Source organism: Trachypithecus francoisi, unplaced genomic scaffold (assembly GCF_009764315.1).
Source record: "Trachypithecus francoisi isolate TF-2019V2 unplaced genomic scaffold, Tfra_2.0 Lachesis_group0, whole genome shotgun sequence".
NCBI lineage: Eukaryota > Metazoa > Chordata > Mammalia > Primates > Cercopithecidae > Trachypithecus > Trachypithecus francoisi.
The window spans coordinates 16,715,454-16,727,881 of NW_022681453.1; the positions used below are offsets into that span (position 1 = coordinate 16,715,454).

The following is a 12,428-nucleotide window of genomic DNA, read 5'->3' on the forward strand; positions in this document are numbered from 1 at the left end:
CTCCCCTTGAGGCGCGCGCGACCTGGGTGCCATGGCGGCGGCGGCGGTGACAGGCCAGCGGCCTGATTCCGCGGCGGCAGGGGAGGCCTCGAGGCCGCAGTGGGCGCCGCCAGACCACTGCAAGGCGCAGGGGGCAGCTGGGCTGGGCGACGGCGAGGACGCACCGGTGCGGCCGCTGTGCAAGCCCCGCGGCATCTGCTCGCGCGCCTACTTCCTGGTGCTGATGGTGTTCGTGCATCTGTACCTGGGTAACGTGCTGGCGCTGCTGCTCTTCGTGCACTACAGCAACGGCGACGAAAGCAGCGATCCCGGGCCCCAGCACCGCGCCCAGGGCTCCGGGCCCGAGCCCACCTTAGGTCCCCTCACCCGGCTGGAGGGCATCAAGGTGAGGACCTCCCCGCCCCGCCGCGCTCCAGGCCCTGCACGGCTGAGCCCGAGAGGACCGGCACTCAACCCGGGTCCCCACACTGCCCCCGGCGCTGCTCTGCGTCGGTCCCGCGCGCTCCCACTCACGCGTCTGCTGTCGCGCTCCGGGTCGGGGTGACTTGGCCCTTCTTGGGCAGCGCGGTCTGGCGACCCAGCTGCCCGCTGTGCGCCTTTCCCTTAGGTGGGGCACGAACGTAAGGTCCAGCTGGTCACCGACAGGGATCACTTCATCCGAACCCTCAGCCTCAAGCCGCTGCTCTTCGGTAAGTCCGCCAGATACAATGGGAAGGGCCAGGGTCTGCGGTTTGGTGGCCACCTTGAGGCTCATTGTGACCACGTGACCTCTATTTTGAAAATGGCTGCTTCAAAGCAGCCCTTCCAGAGGATTACCAAAGTGAAGGACCTTCCGGGTCCTCGGAATAGGGTAACACTCCCTCTTATCCCTACTCCCTGCAGTCCATTATTCCATCACAGGGCTGGCAGAGTGAGCCTGAGGCTGGTGTCTAAACATTTCATTGCAGCTGTCTTCCGTGCCACCATTAATTGTCACCTTCTAGAACGGGGGGCGGGGGGGAAGGTGGGAGACTGATAACCAGCTTTCTGCTGACCTCAGGACCTCAGGGGAAAACCCCACTGCCCAAGTGGGCCTTGTGGTCTGATGAGAAGCAGGCTGTCCAAGTGTAGATAAACTGGTGCCCCCCGCCAGCCTCCTCCACCAGAGCACCAGTCAGAGGCTCAGCTTTTGCTGCCAGTGCTCTGAGATTCTTCTTACCATGAAGTCTTTGTTCAGCCATCATGGGCAAAAGCCTTCTAGGGTGACTCCACTTGGAGCCACAACGTAGCTCATCGTTTCTGAGCTCGTTATGTGCTTGTCTTCGTATGATTATTTCATTTAATTCCTGCAACCCCTCTGTGATGTGGATGTAGATCCTACCCTCAGACCAGTGGGGGAGAAAGTTAGGCACAGAGAGCTGCTGTGGCTTGGCCAGGCTGACATGGTTACTTTAGTGGTGAAGCTAGGATTAGAACCCACATAGCCTGCCTCTAAGGCCTGCACAGCAAAGCCACAGTGAGAGCTGTGAAGACCCCAGAGTCCTTCAAAGGCCACCAGTGTCAACAAGATGGGGACCCCTAGTCCCATGGACCTTGTCCAGGGTGTTTGTGCAGCCCAACCCTGGGTACCTGGCCTCAGTGACATATTTGCAAACCCAGGGCCATTCCTGCCTGCGAGGGGATGGAATGGGTTAGGAGCTGGGGCCAAAGTAGAACATTTGAGCACATGTCATTACCTCCAAGGCAGAGAGTCCTGGTTGGGGATTATGCCTAGACCTGTCAGAATGATGTCATATGCACGCTGTTTATAGGGAAATAAATTATGCTGTCAGTCCTGTTGGGGGGGGGCATCCAAAGCTGGTTGTTGTTGTTATTACTGTTACTACTGAATAACGTTGAAATCTGTGCCAGGCACTATTTCAGGTGCCGGGAACACAGCATTGAACTAAATATAAACAATGAAACAAAACCCTGAAGCTGACATTCAAATGAAGAGGAAACAGACAATAAACAAATATATACATTGGTGTTTCAGATGTTGATATGTGATTGCAAACAAGTAAGACAGATGTTTTTTCTTTTTTGCCAACATAAAATACCTGACAGGGCCGAGCGCGGTGGCTCACGCCTATAATCCCAGCACTTTGGGAGGCTGAGGCAGGCGGATCACTTCAGGTCAGGAATTCGAGGCCAGCCTGACCAACATGGTGAAACCTCATCTCTACTAAAAATACAAAAATTAGCTGGGTGTCGTGGCAGACACCTGTAATCCCAGCTGTTCGGGAGGCTGACGCATGAGAATTACTTGAACCCAGGAGGCAGAGGTTGCAGTAAGTCAACATTGCACCACTACACTCCAGCCTGGGCAACAGAGAGAGACCCCTGTCTCAAAAAAAAAAAAAAAAAATAGAAAAAAAGAAAATAGCAGACAGTAAGGCAGAAGTTCAGCTGGGATTGGAACACTTTTTTTTTTTTTTTAGACAGAGTTTCTCTCTTGTTGTCCAGGCTGGAGTGCAATGGTATGATCTCAGCTCACTGCAACCTCCGCCTCCCAGGTTCAAGCGATTCTCCTGCCTCAGCCTCCCAAGTAGCTGGGATTACAGGCATGTGCCACCATGTCCGGCTAATTTTTTGCATTTTTAGTAGAGATGGGCTTTCACCATCTTAGCCAGGATGGTCTCCATCTCCTGACCTCAGGTGATCTGCCCTCCTTGGCCTCCCAAAGTGCTGGGATTACAGGTATGAACCACCGTCCCTGGCTGGAACCCTTAATAAGGTAGCCAAGGTGGACCTGCCTAGAAAAATATTTGAGCAAGGCCGGGCTCGGTGGCTCACGCCTATAATCCCAGCACTTTGGGAGGCCAAGGCGGGTGGATCACCTGAGGTCAGGAGTTCGAGACCAGCCTGACCAACATGCAGGAACTCCATCTACTAAAAATACAAAATTAGTAGGGCGTGGTGGCACATGCCTGTAATCCCAACTACTTGGGAAGCTGAGGCAGGAGAATTGCTTGAACCTGGGAGGCAGAGGTTGTGGTGAGCCAAGATTGTGCCATTGCACTCCAGCCTGGGTAACAAGAATGAAACTCCATCTCAGAAAAAAAAAAGAAAATTGAGCAAAGACTTGTGGGAAGTATGGGATAACTGTCAGGAAAGAGGGGTCCAGGAAGGGGACTAATACTCACCCCATTACTACTACACTACTATGAACAGACACATCTGAGGAGGCAGTGTTTTCTCTCAGCAGCCTTCCTGGGATCTGTATATATCTAATTCATATTCATGTTAGGTTAAGTGAGCCATGAAGCCAAAGTCTCCCTAATAAGCAGCTTGTCCTGTAAAGCAGAGAATGAGCCAGCCTTGGTGGTTCATGCTTGTAATCCCAGCACTTTTGGGAGGTTGAGGCGGGTGGATCATTTGAGGTCAGGAGTTCAAAACCAGCCTGACCAACATGGTGAAACCCTGTCTCCACTAAAAATACAAAAATTAGCTGGGCATGGTGGCAGATGCCTATAATCCCAGCTACTCAGGAGGCTGAGGCAGGAGAATCACTTGAACCTGGGAGGTGGAGGTTGCAGTGAGCCAAGATCATGCCACTGTACTCCAGCCTAGGTGACAGTGAGACTCCATCACAGAAAAAAAAAAAAAAAAGGCATAGAATGAGAAACCCAGATCTGAAGTCACCAAGAGCAAATTACGAAAAGCAGAGGAAATCTGACAAAAGGTAAACTGGTTCTGGTTAAGCCATCAGATGGATCTCTGTTTCTGCAGACAAATTTCAAAAGGTATAATCAAGAGATTGTAATCAGTGATTACAAGAAGTCCAGATGTGTGAGAGGGGAGAGGGTGGTCATGGTGGGGCAGTTCCTGAATACTGTGGTATTGGATGACTACAAAAAAGGATGCCTCATCCCCAGCAGGAGCAGTGTCTGTCTTCTGGGCCTGCCTGTCCCTCTGTCCATTGGTCTGCTACCCAGTCATTCTAAATGGGCAAGCAGGGCCCGAGAAGAGTGGGCCTGCTATAGATTCTGCCCCCTCTGCCATGCTGTTCTTGGATCTAAACCTGTGATCTGCCAGCCTCAGGGACCCAAGATACCTGGGATCGAAGAGTGGATGCTCAAGATGTGAGTTGGGGCAAGGGAACTGGGGTCCACCCTAAGGTGCCTCCATCTCTGTAGAAGGGAACCCTAGCACTTCTCAGGGAAGACCTCATGCAACCCCCAGTCTCTCTCCTTGAGAAATATTTCCTGTTTCCCACCCTTGTTCCTAAAGACACTTGGCAACTAGGACCTGGGCCACAAAAGGCCCAAGCTGAGCTCCTGGCAAGTACCTCCAAGACTCATAGGTCATTTTCCCTTGGTAGGGAAATAAAGAAATAATATTTGGAATATTGGGTGTCAGCTGAGGGCACCATCTTGTTCAGAAGAGAAGTGCTCCATTTCCAAACCATTGCCACCTCTCTGGGGACACTGCTTTCTTACATGTGGCCTACTTCTCCCGCCATCCAGCCCCACTCCACACTGATTCTGTCATAGCAGATCAGATCTCATCGCTCTCTTTTTTTGTTTTGTTTTTGTTTTGAGATGGAGTTTCACTTTTGTCACCCAGGCTGGAGTGCAGTGGTACCATCTCGGCTCACTGCAACCTCTGTCTCCCGGGTTCCAGTGATTCTCCTGCCTCAACCTTCCAAATAGCTGGAACTACAGGCATCCACCACGCCGGGCTAATTTTTTGTATTTTTAGTAGAGACAGGATTTCACCATGTTGGCCAGGCTGGTCTCAAACACCTGACCTCAGGTGATCCACGCACCTCAGCCTCCCAATTACAGACGTGAGCCACCATGCTCAGCAGCTCATCACTCTCTTAAAAGTCTCCAACATTTTCCATTTAACTTCTAAGTCTCATTTGATGCCTGAAAGCCCTCTCGCCTCTCTTTTTTTTTTTTTTTTTTGAGACGGAGTCTCGCTCTGTCGCCCAGGCTGGAGTGCGGTTGTGCGATCTCAGCTCACTGCAAGTTCCTCCTTCCGGGTTACGCCATTCTCCTGCCTCAGCCTCCCGAGTAGCTGGGACTACAGGTGCCCGCCACTTCGCCCGGCTAGCTTTTTTTGTACTTTTAGTAGAGATGGGGTTTCACCGTGTTAGCCAGGATGGTCTCCATCTCCTGACCTCGTGATCTGCCCACCTCAGCCTCCCAAAGTGCTGGGATTACAGGCGTGAGCCATCGCGCCCGGCCGCCCTCTCGCCTCTTAGATGCATTTCCTGCCCCCAACCCCAACTCCATTTACTCCCTGCTGATCCTCAGACACCATAAGCTCACTGCTGCCTCAGGGCCTTGGTACCTACTGTTCCCTCACTAAAAGGCTTAGACCTGGCTCTTCCCACAGAGAATGCCTTCAGCTCCAGCAGACCTCTGCTCACACATCCCATCCTCAGAGACCTCTTGTCCTCAAACCCATCTTAAAATGTTCCCAGGCACCCTGTTGCATCAACCTGCTGGGTTTTGTTCTCAAATGCTTAGGACTGCTGGAAACTATTTTCTGTATTTATTTGTGTCATTTGTGCCTCTGCCCACAAAGGTGAGCTGCATATGTAAGAGGATTAATTTGTCCCAGCTATGTGTCCAATGGCCAGAGTTGTATCTCCCACGGATTTTTTTTTTTTTTTTTTTTTTTTTTTCTGAGATGCAGTCTCGCTCTGTTGCCCAGGCTAGAGTATAGTGGTGTGATCTCGGCTCACTGCAACCTCCACCTCCTGGGCTCAAGCCATTCTCCTCCTGCATGAGCCTCCTGAGTAGCTGAAATTACAGGCGCCCACCACCATGCCCAGCTAATTTTTGTATTTTTATCAGAGACAGGGTTTCACCGTGTTGGCCAGGTTGGTCCCGACCTCAAGTGATCCTCCCGCCTCGACCTCCCAAAGTGCTGGGATTCCAGGCGTAAGCCACCGCGCCCAGCCTCCCGCTAATCCTTGGCTGGCTGGAGGAGTTCACTGGGAGCTCTCAGCCCAGTCCAGCATCTGCCTGCTGACTTAAAGCATCCTCCACATACCCTTCTGACTTGGCACTCTCTTCAAAGGTAGCAGGGGATACTACCAGTGGCCAGCAAGAGTTTTCTTTTTTTTTTTTTTTTGAGATGGAGTCTCACTCTGTCGCCCAGGTTGGAGTGCAGTGGTGCAATCTCAGCTCACTCCGCCTCCCAGGTTCACGCCATTCTCCTGCCTCAGCCTCCCAAGTAGCTGGGACTACAGGCGCCCACCACCACGCCTGGCTAATTTTTTTTTGTATTTTTTTAGTAGAGACGGGGTTTCACCATGTTAGCCAGGATGGTCTCGATCTCCTGACCTCGTGATCTGCCCATCTCGGCCTCCCAAAGTGCTGAGATTACAGGCGTGAGCCACCGCGCCCGGTCGCCAGCAAGAGTTTTATCCATTTTTCTTTTTTTTTCTTCTTTTTTTTTTTTTTTTGAGATGGAGTCTCACTCTGTGGCCCGGGCTAGAGTGCAGTGGCCGGAGCTCAGCTCACTGCAAGCTCCGCCTCCCGGGTTCACGCCATTCTCCTGCCTCAGCCTCCCGAGTAGCTGGGACTACAGGCGCCCGCCACCTCGCCTGGCTAGTTTTTTGTATTTTTTTTAGTAGAGACGGGGTTTCACCATGTTAGCCAGGATGGTCTCGATCTCCTGACCTCGTGATCCTCCCGCCTTGGCCTCCCAAAGTGCTGGGATTACAGGCTTGAGCCACCGCGCCTAGCCTAATCCATTTTTCTTAACGATTTGAGGTAAATGAGTAATTGCTACCAGTATACAAAACAATTTATTTTAAAATCATGACTGCTTTATCACAGGATTTCTTTTTTTTTTTTTTTTTTTTTTTGAGACGGAGTCTCGCTCTGTCACCAGGCTGGAGTGCAGTGGCCAGATCTCAGCTCACTGCAAGCTCTGCCTCCCGGGTTTACGCCATTCTCCTGCCTCAGCCTCCCGAGTAGCTGGGACTACAGGCGCCAGCCACCTCGCCCGGCTAGCTTTTTGTATTTTTTTTAGTAGAGATGGGGTTTCACCGTGTTAGCCAGGATGGTCTCGAACTCCTGACCGCGTGATCCACCCGTCTCGGCCTCCCAAAGTGCTGGGATTACAGGCTTGAGCCACCGCGCCCGGCCTATCACAGGATTTCTAAATATATTCTTTTTCAGCTTAAGAAAACCACTGGGCAGCTACATCAGACTATGGTACTCATGATAAACACTGGAGGCCAAAAAGTAGAGAAAGAATTTTAGTGTGCCTATCAGTTCAAGGTTGCTTTTTTTTTTTTTTTTTTGAGATGAGTCTCTCTCTATCACCAGGCTGGAGTGCAGTGTGGTGCGATCTCAGCCCGCTGCAACCTCCACCTCCCGAGTTCAAGCAATTCTCCTGCCTTAGCCTCCCAAGTAGCTGGGACTACAGGTGCGTACCATCTCAACTCACTGCAACCTCCGCCTCCTGGGTTCAAGTGATTCTTCTGCCTCAGCCTTCCGAATAGCTGGAACTACAGGCACCCACCAACACGCCCAGCTAATTTTTGTATTTTTAGTAGAGATAGGGTTTCACCATGTTGGCCAGGATAGTCTCAATCTCTTGACCTTGTGATCCGCCTGCCTCAGCCTTCCAAAGTGCTGGGATTACAGGCGTGAGCTACTGCTCCTGGCTAGTTCAGGTTTTTAAGGAATTAAGCTCAGGCTTCTGCATTGCCACACACACCCCTGCTCTTTCATAGGCCTGCTGCTTGACAAAGCCACGGACCCAGTAAAGGTTAATCAGGTATAACTGAGTCTGTCCGGGGTTTGACAAACAGCATCATGACCAAGGTGAGCATAGCCCAAGGCTATGTTACTGCCCAGAGACTCAGCTTTGGGTTCTGAGGCACATGGGCAGTAGTAGCGGGTCACTGTCATCCTGGGCCTGGGAAGGACAGAAGGTGGTTTTCCCTACCCAGCATACACAGCTGCCAGGGAGCCTGTCTGACCTCTTGGCCGACAGAGGACTACCTGCTCAAGAAGCAGTCCCTAGCTGTGTCCATGGAAGGTGTACTTCCACCCTGTTTGAGATTTGTGCCTCTCTGGATTCTGGTTTGTAAATCTCCTTCGGGGGCAGCAGAAAGCAGGTTGTATGTGTTTCCATGGGAGCACACACAATTTGCATGACCACTGCAGAGGCCATGGCTACAAAGTCCCAGGCTCTCCCTGGCAGGGTTAGCCCCTATTCTTGGCACTGGTGAGGGTGCCAATGGCGCACAGCTAGCCGAAAATTTTGGTGGCCCTGGCTCCAGGCAAAGGCCGTCGTTACCAAGAGCCAGCAGCCCTCCATCTTCCTACTCAACACATAGGTCCCTGTGTGCCTTCCTTGGAAAAGATGGTACACGCATGTGACATCCAGCTGCAGCCACCGTTGCAGGGGGGCTGCAGCTCTGCAGTAGGCAGTGGTCCTGTCTTCAGCACCTCTAGTCTGGAGTACGGGTCGCAGTCCCAGGGGCCAGAGGAAGTACTGTTGTGCCTGGAGAACCTGACCTTCACTGCTGAGTGGGAACAGAGGGGCTGGTGAGGAGATGGGCCTCTAGGAGTCCTCCCTAAACCCCCAAGAGTGTTTAATCCACCAGTCCCCTCCACCTGGTCTTGTCTGATGCTCTGCCCTTAGAATCAGGCTCTTAGGATGCCACCTTCCTTAGCAGAATTTTTGGTTTCATTTTGTTGTTTTAGCAATGTCCTATGCCTGTAAAGGAATTTTTTCTTTTCGTTCTAACCAGGCATAACATTTGGGTATTCCCTCTTACATTGCCTCAGCACCGAGCCAGGAGCTGCATTGGAGGCACTTGGAAGAGGTGTGTAAAGCTACAGGCCCAGGACTCATCAAAGTCACTGGTGCAGAGAGTGTCCAGGACCTCCTTGGAGGAGCCTGCATCCTGCAACTTGCAGTCCCTGCAGCTGGCACACAGTGCTGGGAAGAGGGGCAGGGCGAGGCACTGGTCAGTGTGGTTGGGGGTGGAGTGAGGAGGGAGTGGAGGGGGCTGATCCCTCCCACTTTTCCCTCTTTTTTACCCTTGTTGAGAGGGATGCCTGCTGTAGGTGACATTGAGTACAGTTTACCTGATCCCCTGGGGAATTATTTGAAAGGGGTGGGGCCGAGCAAGGTGGAGACCAGCCATGTGCAGACTCACATGGGTGGTCCAGGCGGGAGCTCTTGTTGGCCACGGCAGTGATGCAGAGATCATGGCCCAAGGGGAAGCGTCCACAGTGCAGGATGGCTGGCCAGGGGTAGCCGTAGCAGGCCATGATGGGCTCACAGCTGGCCTGCATGGCCTCGCACAGGCTGTGGGAGGGGTAGATGACCCTTTGGGGGAAAGGGTAGGGGGCTGCACTGCCACAGGCTGGGCACCCAGATCATCTGGAACCTCTCCATGTTCCTACCCCTGTCTCGTGGCCTGGAACTCTCTGGTTGCCGGGCAACGACACTGGTCACCTAGCAACAGCCCTGTAGCCTGGCTTTCCCGCTTTCCCCACATCTCAGTCCTCAGCTCTGCCTCTTCACTCCCAGTGCTTCTGTCTTATCTCCTCCGCCTCCTCCCACTCAAGTGTCTTTCCAGCTTTCCAGTGCACCTCACCCTCCAGTTCTGTGGCCATCCAGTGTCTGCGAGAGGCAGCCTGCACCTTGGGCCTTTACTCTCCATCTTAAAGTGAGGAAGCAGGGCCCTCCCTCTTGTCCTGAAAGGCCTTCAGGGCACCGCAGCCAGGGCTGGGGTTGGCAAACAGTACAAGGGCTTGATCCTGAGTTCTGCTGACATGGCCACCCACAGGCTCTGGGAGGGAACTGTTGTTCACAGGATAGGTTAGGCTGGGGAAGAGGAAACAGTCTTGGGATCTCTGGACTCTCTGGGAGAAAAGGCCACCAAAAGGGCCTCTGCTCCATCTCTTGCCAGGGTCTCTTTGGACAGACAGAGCTTCCACACCTCAATGGAGAGGAGATCCCAGCCCGTCTGCCCCCAACCCCCAGCCTGAAGTGACTTGTCCACCTGCCCTGTCTTGACATTCAAGAACCCTTGACCACCGTTGGTGGTCTCCTGCCTAAGGGCACCTGGTTCCCTCTGTCTGGAACACTCTAACAAAACGATCCATTATCCTCCCTGTCCCTGTCAGTGCCCAGCCATGATAGGTGCTCAGCAAGGATTACTGAAGACCTGAGCCACCAGAGCAGGGCCCTGAGGGAGCCCTCCAGGGTCCTGCACCTGGAAGCCCCTGTCCTACCTGTCAAGGCATACAGGGGCAAAGAACAGAGGAAGAGGCAGGCATCGGGGTGGCACTCCTGGGCAAGCAGGGGCAGCCAGCTGACCAACTGCTGGATGGCCTCAGCTGCTGTGTCGTGGTCCAGCAAGTTGAGCAGCAGCATCTGTGTAGCCAACGTCGTGGCACAGGGCCATGGCTTGGGGAATGGGCATGCACCTCATGCAGCCCCAGGGAGCCCCAACCCTGCCTTCACCCCACAGCATCACCAGCGTCACCAGCAGCCACAGCCCTCGCTCCATCACTGCATTCTGTGCCTTGGTCTTAATGAACTGAGGTTGAGGGTTTTATAGGGCTGTTCCTGCACCCCAGGAGCCAACAGAGGAGATCCTGCAGGGGTCTGTACAGCTCCGAGGTGCCTGGACCCACCTGGTGAGGCCCCAACATGCTGACTGGGCTGTTTGTTTTTGATTAGCACACAGCAGGGGACTGTAGAGGCTGGAGGCATCTCCACTGGGCTTGCAGATTACTGGCACCTAATAAACTGAAGAAACCTGGGCCTGTGTTTTCTTTTTCTGGCTTCCTTTTTCTTTCTTTTAAAATTTTGTGTTAAGCAATCAGGAGGTGACTGTTGATTTGCAATTTGATCTAACCCATTGTTCCACAGGGCTGTCTTCCCTTGGATCACACCCTTTCTGGGTTTGCTAGGGTAACAGGATCATGCAGGCCAATAGTGGGGGCCTTTGTCCTATCCTCAGTGTTATCACGCCAGGGTCACCTGCTCCTAGTAGCTGAATCTGGTCATGGGCATGGTTTCTGGAACACAGCACGCTGGGTGGCCCGTGGCAAGGCACTTACTTCTCTGTGCTTGGGTTTCCTCTTAGATAGGATGGTTGAATTAATGGGGCCTGGCCTTCTAGGGTAAGTATAAGGATTGAGGAGTTGATATGTATGAAGTACTTAGGACAGTGCCTTGCGCAGAGTTTGTGCTACCTAAGTATTTTCTGTTGTAATTACTATTAAAAACCACTCCAGGCCAGATGTGGTGGCTCATGCTTATAATCCCAGCATTTTTGAGACCGAGGTGGAAGGATTGCTTGAGCCCAGGACATTGAGACCAGCCTGGGCAACATAGGGAGACTCCATCTGTACGAAAAACAATAAAATAAAATTTAAAAAGCTCCAACCCTGATGCTGAGTGGCCATTTTCCTTCCTCTTAGCAATGGCTGGAACTTTGTGCTGGAAGTGTAACTGAGAGAAGCGGCAGGCCACTCCGCAGGTAGCAGTGCCACCCTTCCTCCAATCAGCTACTCTGTGTGCTTCTTGTCCCCCAGTGAAGTCCTCTCTCCCAGCAACAAGGGAAGGAAGCAGGGCCCATGCTCCCGCTCTGGAAGTGTCTGGGGCTACCAGAATGTGGGCTCCCTAGATGTGAGGCTCAGGTTCTAGCTCCACCAAGCCACCTACCAGCTGTGCCTGGTGTGCAGGCAGCCACCCACTGAAGCCAAGCCCCAGACCTGACTAATCTTTACTCAGGGGTGTAGAGGCATAGAGTAGGCACTCAGTGAACATTTGTACCAGGGAAGGAATTGAGGAAGCAAAGGATACCCTGGGATATCTTTTCAGAGAGTAGTATCTGCCCCAAACCTGAGTAACCCTCAGTGATCTTCCAGCATTGGGCAACTCGGCCCTGGTCAGATGGCCAGCACCCATCTACGCAGGAAATTGGAGGGGAAGGCCCTTGGACTGGCCTAAAGCATTGGACATCTTGTGCTTTTTTTATTTGAATAATGCTGAAAAGTTAAAATGAAAGCAAGAAGCAGCCACCATCTCCCCATTTTAAACATTTATAGTCAGTAAGAAGTAGCAATCAACCCTCTGCCCTTCAGGACCACCCTTTAGCCTTCAGTCCCAACCCAAAGATGGGTCAGTCCATATCCAGGTTAGCTCTGGCTCACCTCCCAGGGCTCTCCTGGAAAATGTGTGCTCTCATCATCAACAAGAGAGGTCCCACATTTCCAACGCCAGTCAGCCTTTGCAGGACAATTCAATCTTGACAAGTCAGAATCAAGGGGTCTATAAAGTCCTCAATCCTCCAGACCTGGTGGCCATTGAGGGACTTGTAGTACCCCAGGAACCCTGCGGGGAGGAACGTACTGGGTGCACCGGCGCCCTGGCTCAGTCCTTGGCCTCACCCACCTCCTCTTCTG

General features: G+C 52.6%; 2 protein-coding genes across 3 annotated transcripts in view; both read left to right on the forward strand.

The window, feature by feature from the left end:
- The window catches only part of P4HTM (prolyl 4-hydroxylase, transmembrane), a 19,718-nt gene continuing 7,290 nt past the window's right edge, over nucleotides 1-12,428 (forward strand). For both annotated transcript variants that reach the window (XM_033206766.1, XM_033206757.1), the window contains exons 1-2: nucleotides 1-385; nucleotides 608-689. In XM_033206766.1, coding sequence (XP_033062657.1) covers nucleotides 32-385; nucleotides 608-689 — 436 coding nt within the window. In that variant the 5' untranslated portion in view covers nucleotides 1-31. The remainder of the gene's footprint in view (nucleotides 386-607; nucleotides 690-12,428) is intronic.
- Nucleotides 8,831-10,015, forward strand: LOC117081130. Its single transcript, XM_033206783.1, has 2 exons — nucleotides 8,831-9,676; nucleotides 9,920-10,015. Exons 1-2 carry the CDS (start codon nucleotides 9,147-9,149, stop codon nucleotides 9,996-9,998), a joined length of 609 nt encoding a protein of 202 aa, XP_033062674.1. The 5' UTR covers nucleotides 8,831-9,146; the 3' UTR covers nucleotides 9,999-10,015.